General features: G+C 39.0%; 1 protein-coding gene across 1 annotated transcript in view; it reads right to left on the reverse strand.

The window, feature by feature from the left end:
• LOC120414881 (putative transcription factor SOX-15) overlaps nucleotides 1-24858 on the reverse strand; it is a 109324-nt gene extending 84466 nt beyond the window's left edge. The window contains exon 1 of the mRNA XM_039576204.2: nucleotides 24102-24858. Coding sequence (XP_039432138.1) covers nucleotides 24102-24145 — 44 coding nt within the window. The 5' untranslated portion in view covers nucleotides 24146-24858. The remainder of the gene's footprint in view (nucleotides 1-24101) is intronic.
• Between the last annotated feature and the right edge of the window lie 1304 nt (nucleotides 24859-26162).

Genomic DNA, 26162 nt, shown 5'->3' on the forward strand with positions numbered 1-26162 from the left:
GGATGAACGAACGTTTCCCAATCAGTCAATCGAGAGACGTGAGATTGATGTATCTAAAATCACCCCCACTCTACCTCATAATTTTCGGATCGTCGACGAGGCAAAAAGCGAATAAGGAGATGTAGGAGAATGGGTGCAAAAAGGCGGGGCATACGTCCCCGATCTAAATTAACAAAACTCGGCTCGTTCGGTCCCAGAAATTCAGTCTGTTGCTGGCCGTCGACGAGAACACATCAGGAGCAGATGGCCTGGTGGCCCGTTTGCAGACGGCCTGGAGGCCCGGGAGCAGATAGCCTGGAGGCATGGACACGCCAAGACATGCCAGCCGGCATGAGCGGGAATTGGAATTGGCCACCACTTGGAGTGGCCGGAGGCCCCGGGGATGTTCCGATGGGGGGACATTTGCCGAACCATAAGAGTTGGGGCAATATGGGTATCAAACTTTAGGGTTTTTGATACTGGATATGAAATTTGACATTTCGGCAGTAGTGGCCACAATCCGGAGTGGCCGGAGGCCCCGGGGATGTTCCGAAGGGGGGACATTTGCCGAACCATAAGAGTTGGGGCAATATGGGTATCAAACTTTAAGGTTTTTGATACTGAACATGAAATTTGACATTTCAGCAGTAGTGGCCACAATCCGGAGGGCCCCGCGGATGTTCCGATGGGGGGACATTTGCTGAACCATAAGAGTTGGGGCAATATGGGTATCAAACTTTAAGGATTTTGATACTGAACATGAAATTTGACATTTCGGCAGTAGTGGCCACAATCCGGAGGGCCCAGCGGATGTTCCGATGGGGGGACATTTGCTGAACCATAAGAGTTGGGGCAATATGGGTATCAAACTTTAGGGTTTTTGATATTGGACATGAAATTTGACATTTCGGCAGTAGTGGCCACCACCTGGAGTGGCCGGAGGCCCCGGGGATGTTCCGATGGGGGGACATTTGCCGAACCATAACAGTTGGGGCAATATGGGTATCAAACTTTAGGGTTTTTGATACTGGATATGAAATTTGACATTTCGGCAGTAGTGGCCACAATCCGGAGTGGCCGGAGGCCCCGGGGATGTTCCGAAGGGGGGACATTTGCCGAACCATAAGAGTTGGGGCAATATTTTGATACTGAACATGAAATTTGACATTTCAGCAGTAGTGGCCACAATCCGGAGGGCCCCGCGGATGTTCCGATGGGGGGACATTTGCTGAACCATAAGAGTTGGGGCAATATGGGTATCAAACTTTAGGGTTTTTGATATTGGACATGAAATTTGACATTTCGGCAGTAGTGGCCACCACCTGGAGTGGCCGGAGGCCCCGGGGATGTTCCGATGGGGGGACATTTGCCGAACCATAACAGTTGGGGCAATATGGGTATCAAACTTTAGGGTTTTTGATACTGGATATGAAATTTGACATTTCGGCAGCAGTGGCCACAATCCGGAGTGACCGGAGGCCCCGGGGATGTTCCGAAGGGGGGACATTTGCCGAACCATAAGAGTTGGGGCAATATGGGTATCAAACTTTAAGGTTTTTGATACTGAACATGAAATTTGACATTTCTGCAGTAGTGGCCACAATCCGGAGGGCCCCGCGGATGTTCCGATGGAGGGACATTTGCTGAACCATAAGAGTTGGGGCAATATGGGTATCAAACTTTAGGGTTTTTGATATTGGACATGAAATTTGACATTTCGGCAGTAGTGGCCACCACCTGGAGTGGCCGGAGGCCCCGGGGATGTTCCGATGGGGGGACATTTGCCGAACCATAAGAGTTGGGGCAATATGGGTATCAAACTGTAGGGTTTTTGATACTGGACATGAAATTTGACATTTTTGCAGTAGTGGCCACCACCTGGAGTGGCCGGAGGCCCCGGGGATATTCCGATGGAGGGACATTTGCCGAACCATAAGAGTTGGTACAATATGGGTATCAAACTTTATGGATTTTGATACTGGACATGAAATTTGATATTTCAGCAGTAGTGGCCACAATCCGGAGGGCCCCGGGGATGTTCCAATGGGGGGACATTTGCCGAATCATAAGAGTTGTTGCAATATGGGTATTAAACTTTATGGATTTTGATACTGGACATGAAATTTGAAATTTCGGCAGTAGTGGCCATACTCCGAAGTGTACTTCTGAAATCTGTTTCTGGAAATTTAGAATAACTATTTCGTAATCAATTAGAGCCCTGAATTGGGCAGTTCAGCTCCACTTGCAATTTTCATCCCCTTAGTTCGATAGGACGTTGATATTATGTCTTAAAACTTTACAAATCAAACAGCCTGTTTCAGAGCCACGAAATAGACCACAAAAGAGTTGTCTTGTGTAATTATAAGGGAATTTGGATCGGACGTTCTAATCGAAAATTTCAACAATCATCTAGCAAAGTTCTTTGTCATACTGGTCATGTGTAACATAACCACCTGCACCTTTTTGTTTGCGGTCTACCCCTGTTGTTTTATTTATATATTTTGGGGCCACCATTTTTGTGCTGTCGACAACTTCAACCTTCAGCAGTGGGTTGTGGTTGTTTTTTGGCTGCGTCCGTTTTTGGTATCGGAGCGCGTGGCACGTGGAGAACCGGTGCGGAGGAAACCCGCTGTAGGTCACATGAGACGCTGGGGTTTTGCAACGTGCCGTCGGGTGGCGACGAGTAGATCTGGCAAGTGTGAAACCTTATTGTTGGCCCATAACGGATGTGCGCCGTGAAACGTTACCGGACTGTCAACGGGGGTTTTAGGTGGCAGTGGAAAAGGTCGTACGAAGTTCTGGAGGGTTGAGCAACGTTTTTGGATGTGGTGTTAAGTTCTACTAAGTTGTAACTTATGTTGAGATGTTTTCACTCATGACCGCCTACTGTGGGTGTAACTCGTAACACTTCCATTAGCCCGATCAACTTCCCGGACCCGAACCGCTTATCTCCGCTGGGTCCCGGTACAAACCAATTAAAATCGCAACTTTCGCGTCGCAAGGCGACAGAGTCACGGGAAACGCGTGAAGTCTGCATGGCTTCGATCACACCCTGAAAGGAGTGGAACCCGATAGTTACACTCCCATCGCAAACGGTTAGATGATCTCCGCTATAAGTGGTCCACTTTTCGCTCTGTACACACTAGCTTTGATTAACTCCGTACCCGGTTAAGCTATGCAGGAGTCGTGTTTGAAGAAATATTGCAAAAACTCGTCAACCAATTAGCATTCCCAAAGGTACAACTTTAAGGAATCGGTGCGACCGATTTTCGCCGTTTAAGGCCGCGCCGCGGCGAGTCCGCGACGACCACGTACCAACCTCGCAAAATTCCCGGTAACGAGAGGTTATTAATTATTTTATTTATCGACATTTTTATTAGCGATTGGAATCGCGCGTATAAATCGTGGCCATAATCCCGTCTCCCTGCTCCGTAGATTCCCCGCGCGGCGGTATTTTAAAGGCAAGAGTTGTTACCCTCACTCTCATCTAAACCGGCTTCGAAATCTACTCTCGGCCAAACCGGTAGCACCAACGCTCTAGCCAATCCGGTCCAAGCTCCTCCAAACCTGGCCGAGGCGGCCCCAGCTCAGAATGGGGGGCGCGCGACAAAACGCCAGATATAGCTGGACGCGCGGACTCCAGCGCGGATCTTGATGAACGTTTATCACATTCGTAATTATGTGTTGGGGAGGAATTTCTTCCTGCGATCGGCCGAGTCGGCGACTTTGGTCGGGCTATGGTCATTGGAGCTGGCGAAAGGGTGTTAGGACTAAATTTGTGGGATCCAACAGAGCTGCCGATTTTGGTATGAGAAACGTGGTGCGAAGTGTGAATTTTGCTTTGGATTTACCAAATGGTTGATATCCATCGACTTTTGAAGTTTTAAGGGACGCGGTTATAGCAACTATAACATTCTTCAGAGAGGACGAATCTCTTAGCACTCTTCGGCAAAGTTTATTTTGACTACAACCTAGTCAGTAATCCCATGTTTGGGTGGTTCGTTACTCATCCATCCAACTTCAGTTACAGCACAACCTAAACTTTCTCGTACTTTTACTATTACCTTACTTCGCCCCGGGGTATAACATCCAAGTTCGATGACAACCGCCAGACATAACCACTTTTGCCACATTAGTCTCACCTCGTCGGTTCTGTCACAGCTGGTGGATACTTCGAGCCCAAAATCACGTCTAGTTGCGATGACGGCGGCAGCCCCCCCAAAACGCACCCCTTTAGCCAGATTTGCTCCCCAAGTGTCCCACCACCGCCGTGTTGTCTACCTTCACTTCCATCATCGCAGCGATAAATTAACGTTGTACTCCAAGGACGTGCTTGGTCTAGCACGATAACGCGCCCAGCAGCAATGTCAGTAAATGCGCGTTCAAGGCTCGGTAACCTGAGAGTTGTCGGGTACGATTTACTTTACGAGTAATTTACCAGTCACTAGCTGATTTCAAAACTGAAAGTGTCTCGGTCAATTTAGCCCCTGGCGTCGTTTGAAAGTTTTTTTTTATTCCTACTCTAAGGTTAGTCACTTGAACCACTAATATATAAAAACATATTAGACCCCGAAAAAAAAAAGAGCGCCATCTGCTAATGGAGCAATTTTAGGGTATAAGCAAGGTGATAAAAAGGCACCCTTTTTGAGTGGGATGATGAGCAGCTTTTTAGAAGAGACCAAAAACCAGAACGTCGAGACGCGTAAATTATTAAAGCCGGCTGGAAGGTTGGTGGCAATAACATCCGCCGCCATGACACCGAGTTGATAAATAACGCGTCACGGAACGTGATTCCCGCGGTTTCGACATCGATGTGACCGAGGCGGACGACGACGAATTGATGATCGTCAGCCGTGGTTTTCGGGTTCGTCACCTGCTTTATTATTGTGTTGTTGGTCAGTGAGGAGCAATTTGTTAAAAATTGGGACTTAAAGTGAACTTTCAGACAGTGCGCGTATTTTATCGTATTCTACAAAATAATAATATAATTTGAAATTCAATCTTCAAATATTTTGTTCAATTGTGTGTCAATCTAATAACGAAACATTAGTCATTAACTTTTAAGTTGCAACAAAACGCATAAAAACATGAATACGAGCAGTGCTAAAACAATCTTCCTTTTGCAACTCGTTGCATGAACTGCTATTTTCGCATTTTTCAGTTTAGTTTCGCAATGTCAAACAAATTATCTTCAGAACATTGATCTCTAAACAGATCTAAGAAATTCTGTTTTATTTTAATTTATGCCAATAGAATCAAATCAATTTACAATAATCCATTCTGTCAAATAAATAATGAAATCAAATTTTATGTAATTTTGTTGTTCTTTCAAAAATTCATCTGCAAAACGATTGCAAACGAGCTTAAAAAAACTGAGTCTCTTGCACAGAAAACTTGTTATATTAGAAAATACATAGAAGCATAGAAGTGGTATATCAAAGATATCAACTAAAATTTTACCTGTCAAAACATCAAAAAAGCACAAATCACGGTGCTCAAAATACAGCTATAATGAAAAAAAAAATGCAATCACAGATTTTTGTGTCTATCGATTCCTTACACCATAACGCATTTCTGAGCTAAAAATGAAAACATTCGCTGATGTAGTTTTCGAGATATACCGTAAACCGGGGTGACTTTGATAGGATTTAAATTGGTTTTTAGAATATTTTCCAACAGGTAAGGTTTTTCTCAAGATTATTATTTTTAAAACATGTACTGGGGTAGACTACACAAAGTCCATGCACTATTTCGGAAAAAAAGTTTTTTCAATAATGTTTAGAAAAATAGTTACGTTAAAAATTCTTAGTTTTTATTCCGGGGTGACTTTGAAAGTCATAGTTTTTCTTGTTAAAATCATATTTAAGTTGTTCAAACTTTATTTGTACGCTAAATGTACCATCACTAAAGTAGCTGATATAGTTTTTAAGAAAAAAAAATCAATGTTAATATTTAGTTAACTAAGTTTATAAGCTTTTAAACTAAACACATATAAATTTTAGGTAAAATTGTTAAAAAGTCGGAATTTTGCCTGAAATTTGTTAAAACTAGTTTTGTTTTTAAAATTATCGATTTGTATTGCATTTTATACTGAATTCGAAGCACGAATCACAAGTTTTCACATTTTACATGAAATTTGTTCAACTGAAATCGCGTATAAATTTGGAGATTTTTTTTAATTGTGTTTCATAAACACATATTATTTATTATTTACAAACTTTTTTAACCTTCTCCTTGTAGAAAATTGTCCAAATAATCCGAAAATGCATTCCGTTTTCCAATTAAAAATCATGTTCATTGAGAAAATCATGACACTTTGAGAAGTTTAAAATAATGACTTTCATCAACATTTTCTTAACTATAGTTAACTAACTTTTTAAACTTGCCAAGTTGTTTCTAAACCATTCCTTACGTATTTTAATTGTACTCTTCTTTTTTCAGAAAAATTGCAAACCTATCAAAGTCACCCCGGCTATCAAAGTCACCCCGTTTTACGGTAGCCCTTTTAAGATGATACATCCTATTTTCAATGAGAAACCCAAAACAATCTAAACAATTTAAGCATTTCAAAGAATATGCATTCCGAGATAATGATGTATTTTGCTTCATACGACTGTCAAGAATATCTGGGCAAAGTTTCAGAAAATTTGCTGATGTGGTTCTCGAGACACAACCATTTTAAAATGTTATTTGCGACTTTTTCCAAGAAAATCTATAGAATCAATACAATTTCAGCATTTCAAAGAATATTTAGTTCAAGATAATGACTGATTTTACATTATATGACTGTCAAGTATCTCTGGGCCAAGTTTCAGAAGGTTTGCTGATGTTGTTTTTGAGAAACATTCATTTTAAAATGTTATTTCCGATTTATTCTTAGAAAATCTATAAAACCAATACAATTCCAACACTTTAAAGAATATGCATTTTGAGATAATGATGGACTTTGCTTCATATGACTGTCTAGTAACTCTGGGTCAAGTTTATGATGGTTTGCTGATGTAGTTCTCGATTTTCTTAGAAAAAGTCGGAAATAACATTTTAAAATGGCTGTATGCATATTTTTTGAAATGCTGAAATTGTATACATTGTTTTGGTTTTCTTATTGAAAATCTGATGTATCATCTTAGAAGGGCTATATCTCGAAAACTACACCATCGAATGTTTTCATTTTCAGCTCAGAGGTGCGTTATGGTGGTTGGGGTTGCGTTTTAATAACTTAATATGCACGGGTGGCAGATGGGGGGTGATGAGGTTCGGGGGGGGGGGTGCTCCGGGGATCATTTTTAGAGCGTTTTCTACGGGGTTGCCTAGTAGGACGCCTTTTTGGGGGGTTTTGATGGGGGGGGGATTTGGGTTGATGGGGGGGGGGGGAGTTGGGAGATGGGATTTTATGTTTAAGATTTGGGGGTGTCACTTCTTAGGGGGGGGTATGAGGTGTACTGTGTGGAGTATTGTTTGGGCGGTGGTTTTTTGTGGTGGGGGGCGCATAGGGGCCGTGGTGCGCATTTGGGGTGAGACTTTTGATTTTTGTGGTTATTTTGTGAGGTTGTGTAGTGTGGGGCAGTTTGGTGGTTCATAGATGGGGGGGGTCTTGTTATTATTGTATTTTTCATATTGTTGTATTGGTTGCAACCTAGGGTGTTGGGGATTATGTTAGTAAATTATAGGACGACATTCATCTTGGTTTATTATGGGTGTTGGGCCGCACAGTTGGTATCGAAGATTGGGGGGAGGTGGGAATATATCTGAATTTATAATGATTATGTGTTTCTACAAACGACTTGGTTGGGGGTTGGCGGCGTGGACTGGTTTTACAGCGAGTCTGGGGCGGACTTGGGTTGAGTCTGGTGGGCGACAGGGTTCTCAGACGGAGTTGGGGTCGGGTTGGCCCGGCATAGTGTGTTTTGGGTTTTTTGGGGTTGTCTTTGGGTATATTTATTGGCATCCTCACGAGGGTACACATGGTTGCTTTAGATGATACCATACAATGTATTCCTGAAATTTAAAACTTTATTTATTGGCAGGGAATTCACTTGAATTCAATTCTGACGATTGGAGCGTGTTCAGATGATTCAAAAATATCCTAGAGTTATAACCCGCTATCGAATATTTTAATTTGAAAATAAGATAAATTCTATCTAAACAGAAAACTAAAAACACGTAGGTATAGTATAAAAGAAGTCTAAATTAAGCTTTGACTTGTCGTCGAGACTCGTCGGTGTTGACCAGAAATAAATGAATAGAAAGATTGTGCTCATCGAGAATCGCAAGAAATCACAGTCAGAGAGAGAATTATTTCCAGCTTGCATGAAATTGCTTCTTGAATTTTCCCTTCAACCCTAACCATAAATAACCGCGTGAAAAGGCATTTCTTCGCCCAGCTCAGCATTCTTGGCCAACCTATAATTCTATCAAAATGTTACCAAGAACTTCTCCCACCGTTCGCCATTTCCAGCCGTCCCAACATAGAATACATAAACCACATTATCGCTGCTTACGAACCAACCACAGCAGCAGCAGTCAAACCGGTGCAAAAGTCAAAGCCACGTTTATAATGAAACGCATCGCGCGCGCGAGAACCCCACAAACAAGACCATATCGGGCTGCGGACTCAAAAGAGCAACTCTGCGGCGAAAAGAAGTAGCATATCTGCTCTGACATCCGAAGGATATATGTCACACGGCATTGATTTATGCTATCGATTTGATATGTATATGCATGCGCGCATCTACATACATGCCCCGCGACCTCCTCCTCCTCCTCCGAGGAAGAAACCACCAAGTCCGATGTCCGAACCAATAATAATAAACGGCAGCCGGCAGTTGACTGTACCGGCGCGGCCTAAAGGGCATTCGCGACGACGGACTGGCTGACCGTTTCTCGGACGACGACGTTCAACAACTACAACAAGTTCCAAGATCATCCCAGGATCCGCTGCTGCTGCTGAAAGGGCAGATTATAGACGTGGAAGCCGCTTCTTGATTTCAATTCTCGTTCCTTCCTCCTCTTGCTGCGCACAACCCCAAAGGGTTCTGCGAAGAAAAGTGGTCAACTCGTTCGCGATCGATACGCGGCTTTTCACCGGCTCTTTATGAACTCACCGTGTTCAGCCTCTCGGGCGGACGCGTGTAGACGCGCAGAAGACCGTGGACAATTCTGAGGGGGACCCCAAGGAGGGGAGGAGGGGAGAGGGAAAATAATAAGAAGGCAATAAGCATATACCCCCGCTGCTACACACACTCAAAACAAGTCACCAAGATGTGAAGAGAGTGGTGCTACGCGCACGATTATTTGAAATGCCAATAAGCGAAATGGTTCTGGTTCTGCGACAACGACGACGGCCGGCCGGCTTTTCCCTTTGGCCGGTGTCGGAGATAACCCGCAACCAAGACCATCGGGAATTTGCCGAGATCAACCCGCGAGAGCGGGAAAGTGTTGCCAGATAGTTCTTGGAGAGATTATTATTTTGCGCACTGAGTTCTAGTTAAAAAAAATTATTGGTTTTTTGACACAATTTCCAGTGAACAATACATTACGAAATCGATTGATTTTATATATTTCTGCTTGCCAAAAATCAACGTCAATTTTTAAATTGTTTATTATTGTGTGAAGTTTAAGATTGGATTGATCAACAATTTAGAAGAATAATGAACTTAGTGTCATGTGAGAAAATTTGTCGAAAGGTCGAGTTTCCAAAAACGGGATGGCACTGTATTCCAAAACTTGTATCTCGAGAAGACATTTTCTGATCGATTTTGTTCCTTTGACGAAGTCTCAAAAAAAATATTTTATTACTAAAAGCCTAATTTCCAAAATTCGTATTTAAAGATTTTCGAATTATTTGATATGACCAAAAATACATCTTTTAAGCCGTAGAAATATAATAGCAAAAAATTTGCCAATGATCAATACATTTTTGAAGAAATAGTAATTAATTTTCAAATGATGATGTCTCATTTTTGAAGAAATAGTAATTAATTTTCAAATGATGGTTTCGCATTTCTCACATTTTTTCAAAGAAAGTATTTTTTGAGTTTAAAAATCATAACAATCATTTGAAAAGTTTTGAATTTTTCAATTTTTAATAAAACTTTTAATTGAAAAGAAACAAACAAAAACCAAAAAACGACAACAGTTCCAATTCTAAGCGAAAATTTTTTTGTATTGATTTTTTAAGCGGAAATATATTTTTTTTGCGGCAAAAAAAGATACCGTAATCTGGGGCGAATCGGGACTACAGTCTGAATAGGGACAGCCGTTTTTAGAGCACTTAAAGCTTTTAAATTTGGAAATGGATGTACACATTTTGTTGGTCTGAGTCTGTTCTATCCGAAACCAACCAGAAAAATCAAAATATTGTGCTCCAACATGGTTAAAACTGCTGTCCCAATTCGCCCCATGTGTCCCGATTGACCCCAGTTTACGGTACTTGAAAGTTTTGTACGATTTGAAAGTGGTGAAAAATACAGTCAAACAGAAAAACCTAAATGTAAACATAAAAACGTTTACCTGTATCGATATGTACTTAATCCACCTATAGATGGTTGGTGCCTTCCTCACATTTAGCGTGTAATGCTTTCCGAAATAGACACAAAAGGGCGGACCTTTCAGTGTTCAATCAATTCAGGGCATTTCAGGGCACTTATGTGCTTACAACTAATGATAGGGTTGTCAAATCTTCAATCTATTGTACTCGTTGGAAAGGTCTTTTGATTACCTATCCAAGCATGATAGATCCGAACAACGTTTTCATCAAAATATCTAAGATCTGGGCTCCAAAAAGTGCATAAATAACACTAAAGTGCTAATAACTTTTGACAGGGTTGTCAGATCTTCAATATTTTGGACTCGTTGGAAATACCTTTCTAAAAATGTATGACCCAACATTTCTTACAAAAACCACCCTTTTTACAATCTTCCGAACTTTTGCTAAAATCGTTTTTTCAGCATGACTTTTGAAGAACTTAACTAAATTTTATAATTTTCAATAGCGACTTATGGGACCCCAAGACGGATCGAATGAGACCAAAACAAACAAAATCGGAGCCAGTGTCGAGATAACCCAGTGCAAATTTTTGATTAACATCCCACCACACACAGACAAAAAAATCATGGTAATATTACATCTGGAAAGGGGTACATCTTTCATGTCAGAAAAAGGTGTAATTTTACCTCTGGAAATGTGTAATTTTACCACTTTTATGGTGTAATGTCACTTTTTCAGTCTTAATTGAGATAAAATTACATCATAAAAGAGGTAATATTCAACCTTCCAAAATAACAGCTTCCACATCAACATTATTTTTTACAGTGCACACACAGACATTTGCTTAGAATTTTATTCTGAGTCGATATGTATACGTGAAGGTGTGTCCAGGAGTTCAAATTAAGAATTTCATTTTTCAAGTGATTTTATAGCCTTTCCTTTATGAGGTGAGGAAGGCAAAACAATAGGAGAAAGGCAAAATTGTCACAATTAGCTTGATAATAAAAACCAATGTATTCTTCATAATCTACAGTCAAAACATAAGGGTTTTAAATACCAAATTAAAACAATATAAACAGAATTTTGGGAAAATTTTGAAGTCCATTATGGTAAAAACCAGTTTGTTTTGCCATTCAACACTTATAAAAATTATCATATCTCGAGCATGGGTAAAAAACAAGGAAAATGCGTAATAATACCTTTCTCTCGTATAAATACCAAATTTTGGTATTCCCTGACCCTTTGAAATTTGTCTTAAGGATTATGCAAGAGCAAAATGTGGTATCATACCAATTTAAGGTATTGTTTTGATATTGCAAATTTGCAGAATTTGTCAATGGTCGAACACCACATTTTGGTATTCTTTTGGTATTACTGTATTTAATCAAATTCCTCTGAAACTATAAGAAAATTTTGACCAATTTTGACAAAAAAAAAAAAAATTTGCGCTAAAATGATTGAAAACTGGAAATTTAAGCTTGCTTTTAAACATTTTTGATATACCCCTAAAAAATGACTTGAAATTGTGGAATTTTTTTTAAGTCAGGATGGCACATATTGGTATTATTTTGGTATTGAAAGGTTTCATCAAATTCCTCTGAAATTATGGGAATTTTTTTTATATACCCACTAAGATTTTTTTTAAAACATTGAAAATTCTCTAAGTCGGGATAACCAAATACTTTGAAAAACGAGTTAATCGACAGATTATTGAATTTTGGTGAATTTCAATCCAGTTTCATTTTAATGAAACTTATTTTTCAATCTTGTTATTTTTCAGAATCTTCAAGAACTTCAAGCACAGGCCGTTCATCAATGACAATTGCAATCGATGTGGTGAAGAATATCACTAAGAACAACATGGAATCATCAGGTGAGTAGATTTGGCTGTTGCATATGGATCATTTCCGTTTTTTCACTAACTGCAACTGCTGCACTAAAAATGGTATGAAAATATCAAATTTTGGTATTACTTGTGCAAATACCAGCGACCAAAATGTGCTCTTGGTTGCCCAGTAATAGATGGTAAAATACCATGAAATCATACCAAAATCATGTATGTGGAAGACTACTAGAATATCAAAACCTGATTTTCCAAGGGCGCGGGAATACCTAAATAAAACATGGTAATACCAAGTTTTGGTATTCAAGCAATGTTCAAAAATCCAGAAGACCTCAACTTGGTATTGAAATGGTTTTATTTTGAGGTATTATTTCACCCTTGGAATAACATGGTTTGGTATTGTTGTGCCCTTCCACATACAAGACTTTGGTATGATTTCATGGTATTTTACCATCTATTACCGGGCAACCAAGGGTACATTTTGGACCCTGTTATTTGCCCAAGTAATACCAAAATTTGGTATTCCGGTGTTATTTACCCCTGCTCGGGATAAAAAAACGAATTTTATAAAGAAAAACTGCTTATATTTTATTTTAAGAGAGTTTTTTCTCATTTTTCAAATGTTATCTTTTTCTAGAAACAGATTGCAAAATTGCAATGTATAAAAATTATGGATGAAATAATCGCATAATGTGGAAACATGTTGTGTCAGAGAACAGTGTAGTTTTGCCGCAAATTACATCGAAAAGATGAAAATGAACACCTTCAATTTTAACTGTTTCTTAATATACACAATTAAGACGATCCATTTTGGAAAAAATAGCATCGTTGGACATAGAAAGTCAATGGATAAATTTTTATCCAAATAACAATGAAAATTCAACGAAATATCGATTAATGTAGATAATCGCTCTATACAAGCTTTAATTATTTCACAATAGAATCACTTTGAAGCTTTCAGATTTCAAGATTTATAACAAAATGTTTTGAAAGATTTTTCAGTTTGCTAAATTTGTTTCATTAATCTCCCTATTTTTGTTTGTCTTATCCTTTAAGAATGTTGACTAAATCCATTTTGGTCTGAAACAAATGTATGCACTTATTCTTAGTCTTGTTTTGTTAACTTTTAAATTGTTATATAAATAAAACAATATTAAATGAAAATCAAAAACTTTAGCGATTTCAAAATGTGACTTTTTTGAAAGAGGTTGTGCTAATTTTAATGAATTTTTGTTGCGTGTTTTTTAACTAAAAGTCAACAAATATGCCCATAAATTTCGTTTGGCAACCTTTTTCCAAGGGCACAGGACACCAAGAGTAACAAAATCATGCATAAACGTTTCCGATCAACCAAGATCACCGCGGCCTTCTTGCCTGCTTCGCCGCCCTAAACCCTTCCAGAGTTGACCAAGACCAGCAAGACCAAGTGTCGTGGTGATCCCTTTAGGAAAAACTGTCCCCTCACACAAACATTCTGCCGTATTTTGCTACAGTTTTTTCTTTCAACTCAGCTTTTTCTTATTCCCTTTCGCAAAACGCGCCTTATTTGATATTCGTTCTGCTTATTTTTATGCTGATTTTATGGGCAGCATAAGGCTACCCGGGGACCTTCCGCGCACACGCGCTCGGATCTTTCGGGAGGAGACCAGCAGAAAAAAAAACGCATTGGCCGACTGACGAATGCATAAAAAAAATCTTTTGCAATTCGACAGGAGTGAGGTTTTTCGCTTTCGATTGCTTTGAAGGGACACTTTTTTTTTTGCTGCCACTGTCTCCGATCATCCAATGGAATGACACTCGACTGGTTTCGAAAATCCCGAAATTCAAACGAGATTTATGGTGATACAAATTTGAAATGCTGAATTCAACCGACAGTCACCGCAGACGACAACGGTTGGGTTCTGTTGGAAGTTTTGGTTGACTGTCTTTTTATTATTCAAAACTTCTTCAAATTTTGTTCCGTTCTACAAAACGGTCTGGAATCTTCGGGGTCACACCACCTTCAGGCGTTTCCCCCTCTCTAAACTAACTACTCCTTAACGCTTCGGCAAACACCGTTCAAAAAACCAACTCATTCAGAATTACCTCTTCTTTAATGAACAGCTAAAGGCGCGCGTTACGACCCTCGCTTTTGATAGCGCAACCCTGCAGGTCGTGAACGCCTTTGAACCTGTTGCGCTGATGATGGTTTTCGGGGGGTTTCCTCGCGCGGTAATTGCCGACAGGACAGGCGGATACACACTTGTTGCGTTGCTGGGACCAACGCAGGTTAACGCAATGACGGCGGACGAGTCCGGAAGAGCGGTCGGGAATCGTAAACAAAGAATTTGAACACGTCGTCGTGTGTATGTAACGCGGTGAATCACCTGTTTCCGATCGCTAGATAAATTTAATTTGCGTACGAGCTTAGCCACATCCATACGGGAGCTTGACCTGTCTGAAAAACTTTGGTAGAGGATATTCCAAACATTCTTTACAGAAATTCTTAAATTTATGAACACTCGACGCTGGTTCAAGCCAATTCTTCAGCGCCAATGATTGATCCGTCAACGTTTTGACATACAACGAGCGAGAATGCTCGCCTCCGCAAGTCTCCTCCAGGAACTTCAACACTTTGACGATACAAACAAAGTAAAGCCCGCGCTCAGTACTGCGCAAAGACTGTGGCCAACCAACGCCAGCCGTCGGCCGGCGCGCGTTGTTCAACACCACGTCGTACAAGATCATCATCTGATCATCACGACACGACACCGTCTGAGGAGGTTCAAACTCGGGAGGGACAAGACAAGAGGAAGCGCGCACACACATGACTCGACAGCATCAACCCACGTCGTCGTCTTGTAGAACGTCGCGCTGTCCAAAAAGGCTCCAGAACTCGAGCACGTGCGCGTGGGTGTAAATTTGCTCACACGTACGACCTCACCCAAATCTTGGTACCCGCGGTGACCCAAAATTGGAAGGTTTTTTGAGGAATGCTCGTAGCGGTCTTTTGGGAATCCACCACAGGAAGTGCCGTGTCGCCGCGCGTTCCAAATCGGCGCAAATTCTAGCCACGGGCAATGCCTGTAATCAGCGCGTGTGACGACCGTCTCTGCGTACAAATCACCCGTCGAATCTCCTGTACGGCATCTCGGCCAGGCTTGCCGAGGATCTGGACGCGCCGTCGACGATCATGTCTCGTTTCGTTTTATGCTAAAATTATACAAATTATCCCCGGCGCTGATCGCCGAATGTTTGTTTTTCCGCGGCAATCTTCGCAGGGGGGAAGATCGATGAAGACCTCCTAACGCACCGTGCGGCCCTTTGGCCGGAAGATCGCGGCGCGCGTTGGTGCCAAGCGAAGTTTTGACGTGACATGATTAGAGAGGTGCGCGTCGTCCCTTGGGCGACCAGATCGCGGGACACGTCGTCGAAGATCTGACGGAGTTTTTTTTTGTTGCGTCAAAGTTGTTGGGAAAAATTATACGTTACGGATCATGAGTATAATTTGGGCCTTTTTGATGGCTCGCTGCAAGCTGTAATCACAATCAATCGGAATTGAGTGATTTTATTTCGAAATTGGAGGTGACGGAACGTCACCCCGAAGAGAGTACTTCAAGAAGAAGAAACTGACACGAATCAACGGTGTGAGCGAACGCTTCCATCTGTACCGGATGCACCGGTTTCTGAGCGATAAGAGAGCATCCGTGCGGGCATTATCGGTCAGGTGACCAGTAGCAAATCGATCAACAGCCATCAAACAGAGGTATTAATCAAATCGTTTTGCGCTGTCAGTTGAAGTGACGCGTAATAGTCAACAGGCGGGCGTCGACGATTTGTCCCGATAGCGAAAAGTGAGACGGATTTTCGTTGCATGACCAATGGGAAAATGAACTTCTAATAGGTGAAATTTAAAAATGAATTCTTGCATGACTTAGTTGTTTTTAACGTTAAAGTTGGTGCCTTCCTCATTCTTGACTTAAAATGGATCATAAAAAACATCTGGAAACTATATTCATCTGAATAATTCATTCTATGGAAACCAAAAATGCAGCAAACTAGGAGTTCGATATGGAAACAACTTAGATTACCTAAGATACTGCATCAATAATAAATATCATTTATGAAGTTATGAATTGAGAAAGGGTTGCCAGACCTTTAAACTTTTAGACTCGTTGGAAAGGTTTTTTGAACACTTATCCAAAAAAAAAGGTTGGAAGATGAATCCGGAAGTATTTTTATTTCAGGTTAATGAGATCCGGATTCAAAAAGTACAGAACTATCACATAAGAGGCAGTTTTTGTAAATATTGCTCGGTTTGTTCTAGAGGTCGTATCGAGGTGCTCCGATTTGGATGAAACTTTCAGCGTTTGTTTGTCTATACATGAAATGAACTCACGCCAAATATGAGCCCTCTACGACAAAGGGAAGTGGGGTAAACGGGTTTGGGGTCCAAAAAACCTAAGAAATCTTAAAATTGCTCGCATTTCCGTAAAACTGCATTAATTCCAAAATTTCACGTAAGTTCGAAGTATTGGAGTTGTAAAATTGATTTAAAAATAATTAAATAAATCATTTTTGAAAAAAAGATGTAGATCTTATTTACTCTGTGATCAATACGTCAAATGCTGTATCAAGTAGGCGAATACTCGTTTCACCACTTATCCAACAAATTCTTAAAAAATATTTTAATTCATTCTAAATGGCATTTTTTCCAATCAAATTTACATTTCCAATGCTTCAAACTTACGTGAAATTTTCCGAAAATTCCGAATATGACAAAATTGAGATCAAAAAGTGCCACAGGGCAAAAACTAACGTTGTAAAAAGTTTGTTATAGAAAAATCGACAAACTATGAGAAAATCTGCGATTGGCCAAAAAGTTAATACCGTAGGCTTATAGTCCATGAAATTCCCTAACTTTTGACCTAAGGGAGCATGGCTGTTGGAGGCTGTTGCAAAAAGATATTAAGGTTTTTAAAAAAATCCATTTTTAACAGTAATTGGCAAAAGCTAGCATCTAAAAGAGTTGGAAATGATGCAGTTTTACGGAAATGCGAGCAATTTTAAGATTTTTTAGGTTTTGTGGACCACAAACTTCAAAACCCGTTTGAGACAGCATATTTGGCGTGAGTTCTTTCATGTATAGACAAACAAACGCTGAAAGTTTCATCCAAATCGAAGCACCTCGATACGACCTGTTACACATTGGTGAAAAACTCGCTCTTAAGTTTTCATAACATGAGACAGAGTTGCCAGATCTTCAAATTTCTAGACTCGGTGGGAAGATCTTTTGAGTACATATCTAACGGTAGTTTGAAAGATGGATTTGGACCTAGTTTTCATACGAATATGTGAGATTCAGCTTAAAAAAATCTGAAATATCACTTAAAGCAGGTATTAGACTATGACAAACAAACTCGCATTTTTGTGTTCGACAGTTTGCCAAACTCGCAAATTTGCAAGCAAAGCAAAATGTATGCAGGTTGACATTTCTGCAAACAAATTGTAAAACTGTCAAAAAGTGCGAGTTTGTTTGTTTAAGTGGTCGTAACTTGAGACAGGGTTGCCAGATCTTCAAACTTTTGGACTCATTAAAAATGATTTATTATCAACTAACCAGAAAAGGGTCGAATTAAGGATTCGGACCTTAGTTTCGTTGCAATAGCTGAGATCCGGTATCAAAATTCTAGCATTCAATTTTCAACTCTGACATTTTTTTATTTATAACTTTTTACCTACTAATCTTATTTCTCAAAAATTTAATAGCGCAGTATAGGGCACCAAACCGGATCAAATCGGATCAGCCAATGTCGAGAAATTTTAGCAAAAATAGTCTATCCTCAGTAGACGGAGGAGTCAACGTAAAATTGTTTCGATTTTACCGAGAGCATAATGCTCTTAAATAACTGATCTGCGCTCACCCGCACCAGATTAAAATCAAAAAATCTGGCTAAGCGCCGATAAAAAATCTGGAGAAATCTGGCAAACAAAAATGACCCCAGAAGGAGTTTGAAAATGCTAATTCCGTCTGAAAAAAATTAATTCGTCAACTAAAATGCAATCCAATGTTATCAAATGGCATAATTCGCACCTTAACACCCTTTTTTTAAGAAACGTAAGGCCGTTGCAAATATTTTTCAAAGTTTATGTCACCCCCCCCCCCTTCAAAATTGGTCCGAAAAATCAGGGGGCAAAAAAATATTTTTTCAAAAAAATATCAAAATTTCAATGGAAATAGAAGTCTAATCAACTGAGAACAATCTAAAATGCCTTTTTCTGCATTGATATTCATATTTAACATGTTTGGACTCGTTTGAAAATATTTTTAACTTTAATGAAATTACAATGTACAACACTCCAAAAACTTTTTTTTCACGCAAAAATAAAATTTTCGTCAGTACTTAGAAATTTTGGAAATCAATGATTGCAAAACAACTGGACAGGTGTATGATGCATTTTAAAACACTTTTTTCATTCAAATGTTGAAACCGTGGCCTGTAATTTCAATTTTTAACTTTTTTTATTTTTTTGCCCCCCCCCCCCTCGACTTTGACCAGAGTCGAGGGACATAAACTTCAAAAAATATTTGCAACGGCCTAACATAAACTAAAAAAATATTGTAATTGGCACGGTTCTAAATAATCTAAAAACTAAAAATCTTTCAAAATCTGTCGGAATCATAAGTAGAGCGTGGATTATCTTTATTCTGTCGAGATCTTGAAAATCTCGCATGTCCAGATTTATTAGGCAATCTGGCAACCCTACCCTCATTTTTCAAACTAAGAGAGAAATGTTGCCACTCTCAGTCTGTACCTTTTTTACCAGTTTTAGAGCTTTTTCCTCTCAGTTTGGTGCTGCTTTGGATGTTACATATTTTAAATAAAGCAAAAACAATTGCACAATTTTTAAATGTTTTAAACAAACTCCCGATCAAAAAAATGATGGAATATATTTTGAACACGTATTTATAGAAGCAAATAAATTTAAACCGTCGTTCCATACACAAATGATCAATCATTCCTAATTTTGACCATCTGCGCAAAGTTCGACGAAATCTTCAACAGTTTTCAAAAATCAATCCTCGTCTCGCCAATAATCCATCCAAATTATTCACGCGTGTAGTTCGATTTCAATAATTTAATCATTAATATGTCAACATTTCCAAAACCATCCACGACACAAATTTCCTAACAACGATCGTCGTCGCAGAACCTGGGCTCGTGTCGTCGTGCTGATGATGATAATGCAAGAATTTTTAAACTTTGAAGAACTTTTCACCCAACTCCACCCACACCTTACTTCCCAGAGGTCTGCCCCAACCCATCGTCGTGGATGTTTGTTTTACTTTTCCTTGTGGCTGAAACCTTCAAAGCACAAAACAAGAACTTTGCGCCAAGCGTTTGACGGTTTGTTCCCGTCCCTTCCCTTGCAAAGCACCGATGCATCATGATAGTTTGGATTTGGACGATGGATTCGACAGTGATTGAACAGCGTGAAATTAACCCTCGATCAACGTTGAAAGAATCTTGGTCAAAAGTGTGAGCACTCTTTGAGAGAGTCGCTGAGAGATAGAGGAAATCAAAAGTGATCGAAACTCTCTTTTCTCTTTCATAAGATTCTGGTGAAATGAAAGATCAACAAAACAGTTTTTAGATTTTCGGTATAGATTTCAATCTTGTTGCTTAGTCACTCTTTGTAGACTACTCGTATAAAGTCAAATTAGGAGTTTTGGATATTGGATATAAAAAAAAGTTCCAAAATTTGTCAATGATTTCAGTTTGATAGTTTAGTGAAGATTTTTTTTGCAAAAAAAAAACAGTTTAAACAATGAAAAAAAAAGCCATTGAAGGTTAACAAAAACTTCAAACCGATCTTTGGTCGATCGCAAACGACTGCCGCTGCAGCGCTGCAAGAGTTGGGTGTGGGTGATGGTTACCTGGCCAGAAGTGTAATCACCTTAATTCCACCCGAGGGGGGAGGGCTCGCACGTACACGTACTCTTCAGCGAGCATGAATGAAATGATGACTTTGAACATACACACGCTAGAACGCTTTCTGGGTGTGTTCCAAATTGAGCGTTTTCGATCGAAGTTTTTTTCTTCTTCTTTTTTAATTTTATTTTATTTTTTTCTCTCGTCTATAACGAACATAATTTCCGGTCTGTTGCGACTAGTTTAACGACAAATTACCGTGGCCTGTGCAGGGTGGGGGACATGCTTTTTTTCGTCTTCTCCGGGCCTGGCGCGCCCCGAGAATGACAAGTGAATTTGAATGTGTGGTTTTGGGACCGAAGTCAAAGTGAGCTTGTTATGGGCCTTTTTAGAGGTGGGAGTATAGCTATTTTGGGGGAGCTTCGATCGGTGGAAAAAAAATCGATTAGTCAATTGGTAATCCAAATCTATCGTTCCGGGATCGAATTTGGTAATCTAGACATTAGAGAGATCATAAAGCATTCTGTCAGCGGATGTGATTAGTCATTTTTGGGACAAATGACTTTTTATTTGGCAAAAGTAAATTCAATATAATAAAACAAAAAAAAAATGAATATATAAATGAATATAAATTTTAAACAAATCTGAATTTAAATCAATTTATTAGAAAACTGGATGTTCGTACGATTTGACTACATTTTACATAGGTTCAATTTCTTAATTTCGAAATGAAGTCAAAATTTAATCTTATAAGTTTATTCTACCACCTATCTGTAAACTGAAGAAAAACGTTGAGTTTCACCGCACTGAATGATAATATTTGGAATATTCTCTCGTTGAAAATTAAGGAGGAACATGATTATAACAAAATATTTATTAAATATTCAAATTTTGAACATAATTTGGTCAAATTTTAATAAATTCAACGAAATATAAATAAGTTACCCCGACCCCGAGGCACTGATGTTTGTCAAAATTTCGTGATTCAGCTTTCCAAAAAATAAATATTTTTCAGTAAATTGTAATGATTTGATACAGTTGGGCATCGAAAAACGGCAGTGTTGTTTAACACTTTTTTGTGTAACTCTTTTAAATGAAATTTCGTACACTCGGAAATTTTAGTACGCCATCAAATCGGGCCTCCAATTATACATAATTGTCACTCTGACGCCAAATTTCAATTTCATCAAATTTTGTTTGGTTTTTGATTTAAAAAAAAATCCACGGCGTCTTACACATGTTTTAACATTTAATATAACTATTCAACTGTGTCTTGTTGTTCATTTCCGATCTTTATTTCAAATCACACAAAAATAAGTAAGTTCAAAACAAAATCATTAATTTTTTTGATTTGATTTGATTTTCTTTCAACCCTGAATGTGATAGAAATATCGTAAAAAAAAAATTATTGAAAAATCAAATGTATTGCCTTAAAAATTTGAAAATTTTATAGGAAAATATCATAAGCTGTAATCTCATTTCCTACGTTTCTTTTTCTGATGTCAATCTCATGTTTCCAAGTTGGATTATCATTACTAATTTAAATTTATTCCACCGTACACAAAAGACGAAAACTTAACTCAAAAATCTATTATTATGAATTTTTCAGAACTTGGATAATTTTTGGCAACAATTTCTTAAGTAATAAGTGACACATTTTCCTAAAATGGATGAAAACCAGGTTATAAATTTGAAATTATTATCTATTTTTTATTTGTTTTATTCCAATGGGTTACGTACATGTAAATCAGGGGTGACCAAAGTATGGCCCGCGGGCCAAACGTGGCCCACTAGGTGTTTTTTTTTGGCCCGAGGGCCCATTTTGAATAATCATGTAAAATGGCCTGTTGTTCACTCGTAAAGTGATTTTATATTTTTTCAACTTTAAGGTTTATTTTAATCTTTTTGATGCTAATCTTTTTTATTGTTTGTTGATAAAAAACTAATGATTTATTAATGTTTTGATCCCCATTTTAGGACACAGTTTTAATGTGAATGAAACTAGTAATATTCACCAAACATTTTTGAAAATCCAGGCTTTCAGGATTAAGGCAGACTCTATGTTGAAATCGAAGGACTAAGGCTGTTGCAAGTATTTTACAAAGCTTTTTAGACAACCCTCCCCTCCCCCCATTAATAAAAATTGGCTCGAAAAATTATGCGCAAAAATATTGTTTCAAAAACTTCAAAATATCCATAAAAATTTAAGTGTAATAAGCTGCAATCAATCAAAAATGCATAAAAAATTTATTTTTAGTGAATTTTCGATGAATAAATTTTTCTTCGCTAAAAAGTTTTTTTTGTCATCTATTGAAAATAATGTTTGCAAATCAACTTTACGGGTGCTTAAATTAAATTTGCCTTCTTAATTTTTTTTTCGTTGAAAGGTTGAAATTGTGGCTCTCAAGTCAGATTACAAGTCAAATATTTTTGAAATATAAAAAAACTTTAAAATTTTATTGAAAACACAAGTACATTCAGCTTAAAACATTTTTTTCATATACCTAAAACAATAAAATCAACAATACCTATTGAAAACTGCCATTTTGTGTTTTCTATTATTTTTAATTAACGTTGTTGTAATTGTTGAAAAAATACCAGAAAATTTCAAAAAATCTTTAGCTGATAGATGTATTTTCTAGTCTTATAAATTAAAATAACGTAATTTATTTTTTAGAAATATCTAAATTGGCCCGCAAGCTCATTTGATCTTCAAATTTGGCCCGGCTTCCAAAAACTTTGAGCACCCCTGATGTAAATCGATCAAAAATATATGTGTTTGTATGTGCTTACGTTTTGAGCGCATGTTATTAAAATCTCTTTTGAAGGTATGAAAAAGTACATTTACAACTGCCAAAAATTTAAAATGTGTGGCATTATGTAAAAAACTGACTGATATATCTCACCAACGCAGAGACCAAATTGGTTTAAATTAAGGGTAAACCCTCGTCTAACAAAATGTTTTGTTTCAAAAATCTAAAAAATAATTCCATAGTTTTACATAATAAGAACCAAGTATTTGATATTTTTTATCAGTTTTACGTGTCAATTATCTGTTATTCAAATCCTACTTTACAATCGGTAATCCAACAATAATTTTTAAACGTTAAATAAACGTTTGGAAATGTATTCTTACCAGTTTACATTAGGATGCAACAAAATGAGTCAATTTTGCGAGCAATTCAGGGAATGACTTCCTAGGTGTACTGAGCCCGAATGCCAAACATGAGCTTGATTGGTTGATAATTGATAATTGATTATAAAGAAAGGAAATTGCTATAAAAATGTATCTCAATTAATTTTAGATACAATACTATTTTTTTTAACATTAAATTAATACATTACAATTTGAAACGACCATCGTTTTGATCTTAACACTTTTAAGCAGCATTTTTGTTTGGTAAAACATGGATTTTTCAGATAATATTTGATTTTGAATAAAAAACCTCAATTTTACTCATGTATTGCAACCCAAACCGTTCCCCCTGAACGCTACGCCAAACCAAAAATCAGCACACTTCACTAGGTCACTTTCAAAAACCCCGAATAAAATAACGGAGTCTTCTCCCCGGGTGTTCCCCTCCTCTCTGGTCAGGTGTCTGTTCCGTCCTCTCCAACCTTCACCTCTACGTTCAATTACGCCTCTCTTGCTTGGTGTGCCCGCCAGCAATTTACATATTTAAAAAGCCTGCAGCACTGAATTTAATAATCATAAATTAAGACCCAGCCAGCCGAAAATCCCCCCCGCACTCAAGAACCCCACCGACCAACTTTCTTTCCCACACACGAACTCCGTTAGTCCGGGCGGATGTACGTTCCCGATCGGATCATCCAAACCGACGGTCGGATCTTAACTCTAAATCTGGGCAACACTCACTTGTAATGACCGTAGCCGTTGTCACGTTCTCCGTCTGACTCCATGGTTCTGCTTCAACTTTCCAAGGATTCTTCGATAGGATTCTCTTCGACGAAGATGCTTTGTCCACTTCACTTGATGTCGACCTGCAGGTCTTTGTTCTGATTTGTTGATACTTTTCTAACTAGCTGAATCCAGCTTGCACGTTCTCATCACTTCACGATTGCTGTTTATTGCCACTAGTTGATCGCTCTTCCTTCAACACAACTCCGATCACATTGCTCCGTTGAATCCAGGTGTTTACTCACTGAGTAATACGTCTTCCGCGCTGAACACGATTAAGCCGCTTAACTTTTTGTCACATTACCAATTAGTACACCTTGACGCTATACACCTTGCTACCCTTTGTTGTTTTTCCCCTCACTTCGCGTAATCCACTGCGAATCCTTCCTCTCTTCTTCTACGTTCCGTGAAGTCGTCGACGTTCCAAGTCTGCTTCAACTGCTTGACTTCACATCACCCGTAATTATCCAATTAAAACACACACTTGATTGTTCTTCAAGAAGACACAACACCCCACAAGAAACTCTAACACCACGATCCGATCCGATCTGCGCCACGATCCTTGCGCAGGATCAACCGGTCGATCTACGAACTCCTCGATGTTCAATCAACGGAACCACTCGAACACTCGCTGAACAAAACTGAACAACCCGACAACCTCCTGGAACGTGTGCGGTACGTGCGCGCGTTACTCCTCGAGTGAGAGACCTCGGAAAGTGCCGTACGGTTCGGAGCTCGCGACGAGCGCTCTCGTAGACCGGTTTGACGGTGGGGTTCGAGCGGGACAGCTATAGGAGGTTCGCAAGCTGCGCGCGCCCGCTCACCAGGTGAGAGAAGATTGATTCGTTCAGGTGAGAGAACGGAGCAAAAGAGATCGCTAGGCTTGCGCTGAACAAAGACGACTAGCTGCGTGCGCAGCTCTCGGCTTGTCCTTGTCCGGCTCGCTCAGCAGTTTTTCCGAGAGTTGTTTCAGCGCTTCCTCTCTCCGCAAAACTTGTCAGTTTTTCATCATTCATCTGAGGTGAGGTGCATATCTACTTGGGGACTACAGCTTGGGCGCAGCTGCGCTGAGATTGCCGTTTCCATCGGTTATGTACTGGAGCTGGCACCTTTGGGGTACATATTTACTGTTATTAGGAACAGCCGTTTGAGCTGTGGCTGGCTGGCCGTATCCGATGCATCTTAACGTTATGTAGTCCAACGGAATTAATTAGACGAGGAAAAACAGCAACTGCTACGCGTGAGTTGGCGTTGGAGGGCACTGGTTTTTCATTCAAGAACGTGGTGAAGTGGCAGTTGAAAATATGAGGAACTGTAACGTAAATATTTTGGTTTGATTCAAATCTCTAAAATCCCGTAAAACAAAAAACGAAGTTGACTTAATAGCTGTCGGCCGCAATTGCTCTTACAGTACAGATAGTACAGATTACCAAAATTCGATTTCAATCTTGAAATATTCATTAAAAACCGAAAAAAACTCCGTGCATTGTTGTAACTGTTCATATCAAAGAAGTTTCAATTCTGTCGTGCTATCTTAACACACCTTGAAAATTGCTGTAAGTGTGACAACTGGCCAAAGGGATTTTAGTCTTAACGCGTTTGACACACGTATATGCCTGACTACCAATGACCAAGAAGGTTAAAGCTGCCAGAAAAAAAATAATTAACAACAACAACCATAAAAATTTGTAATTATAACTCGGAACTCCAGCTACTAATTTCAACCATACTTCATAATGGTCAGCCAAACAAAACGTGTTTGTTAGTGTTTCTAACGCGTGCTCTATTTTTGTTTATTCAAGGTCAAACATAAAAAAGCGTTTTTCTAGGAACTCGATAACTTTTTCAAAAGGTGCTTTGTACATTGAAAACCCATGGCGCACTGGTTGTTTTGAAGAAAAAAATAATACTCTAGAATTGTTCTGGTTGAGAATGGCTGTAGGAAATAGAATTTATATCTTAGTATTATGTATAAATTTTGATTGGATCACCAATCAAACTAAATATAAAATTCGGCCA

Source organism: Culex pipiens, chromosome 2, assembly GCF_016801865.2.
Source record: "Culex pipiens pallens isolate TS chromosome 2, TS_CPP_V2, whole genome shotgun sequence".
In the NCBI taxonomy this organism is placed as follows: domain Eukaryota; kingdom Metazoa; phylum Arthropoda; class Insecta; order Diptera; family Culicidae; genus Culex; species Culex pipiens.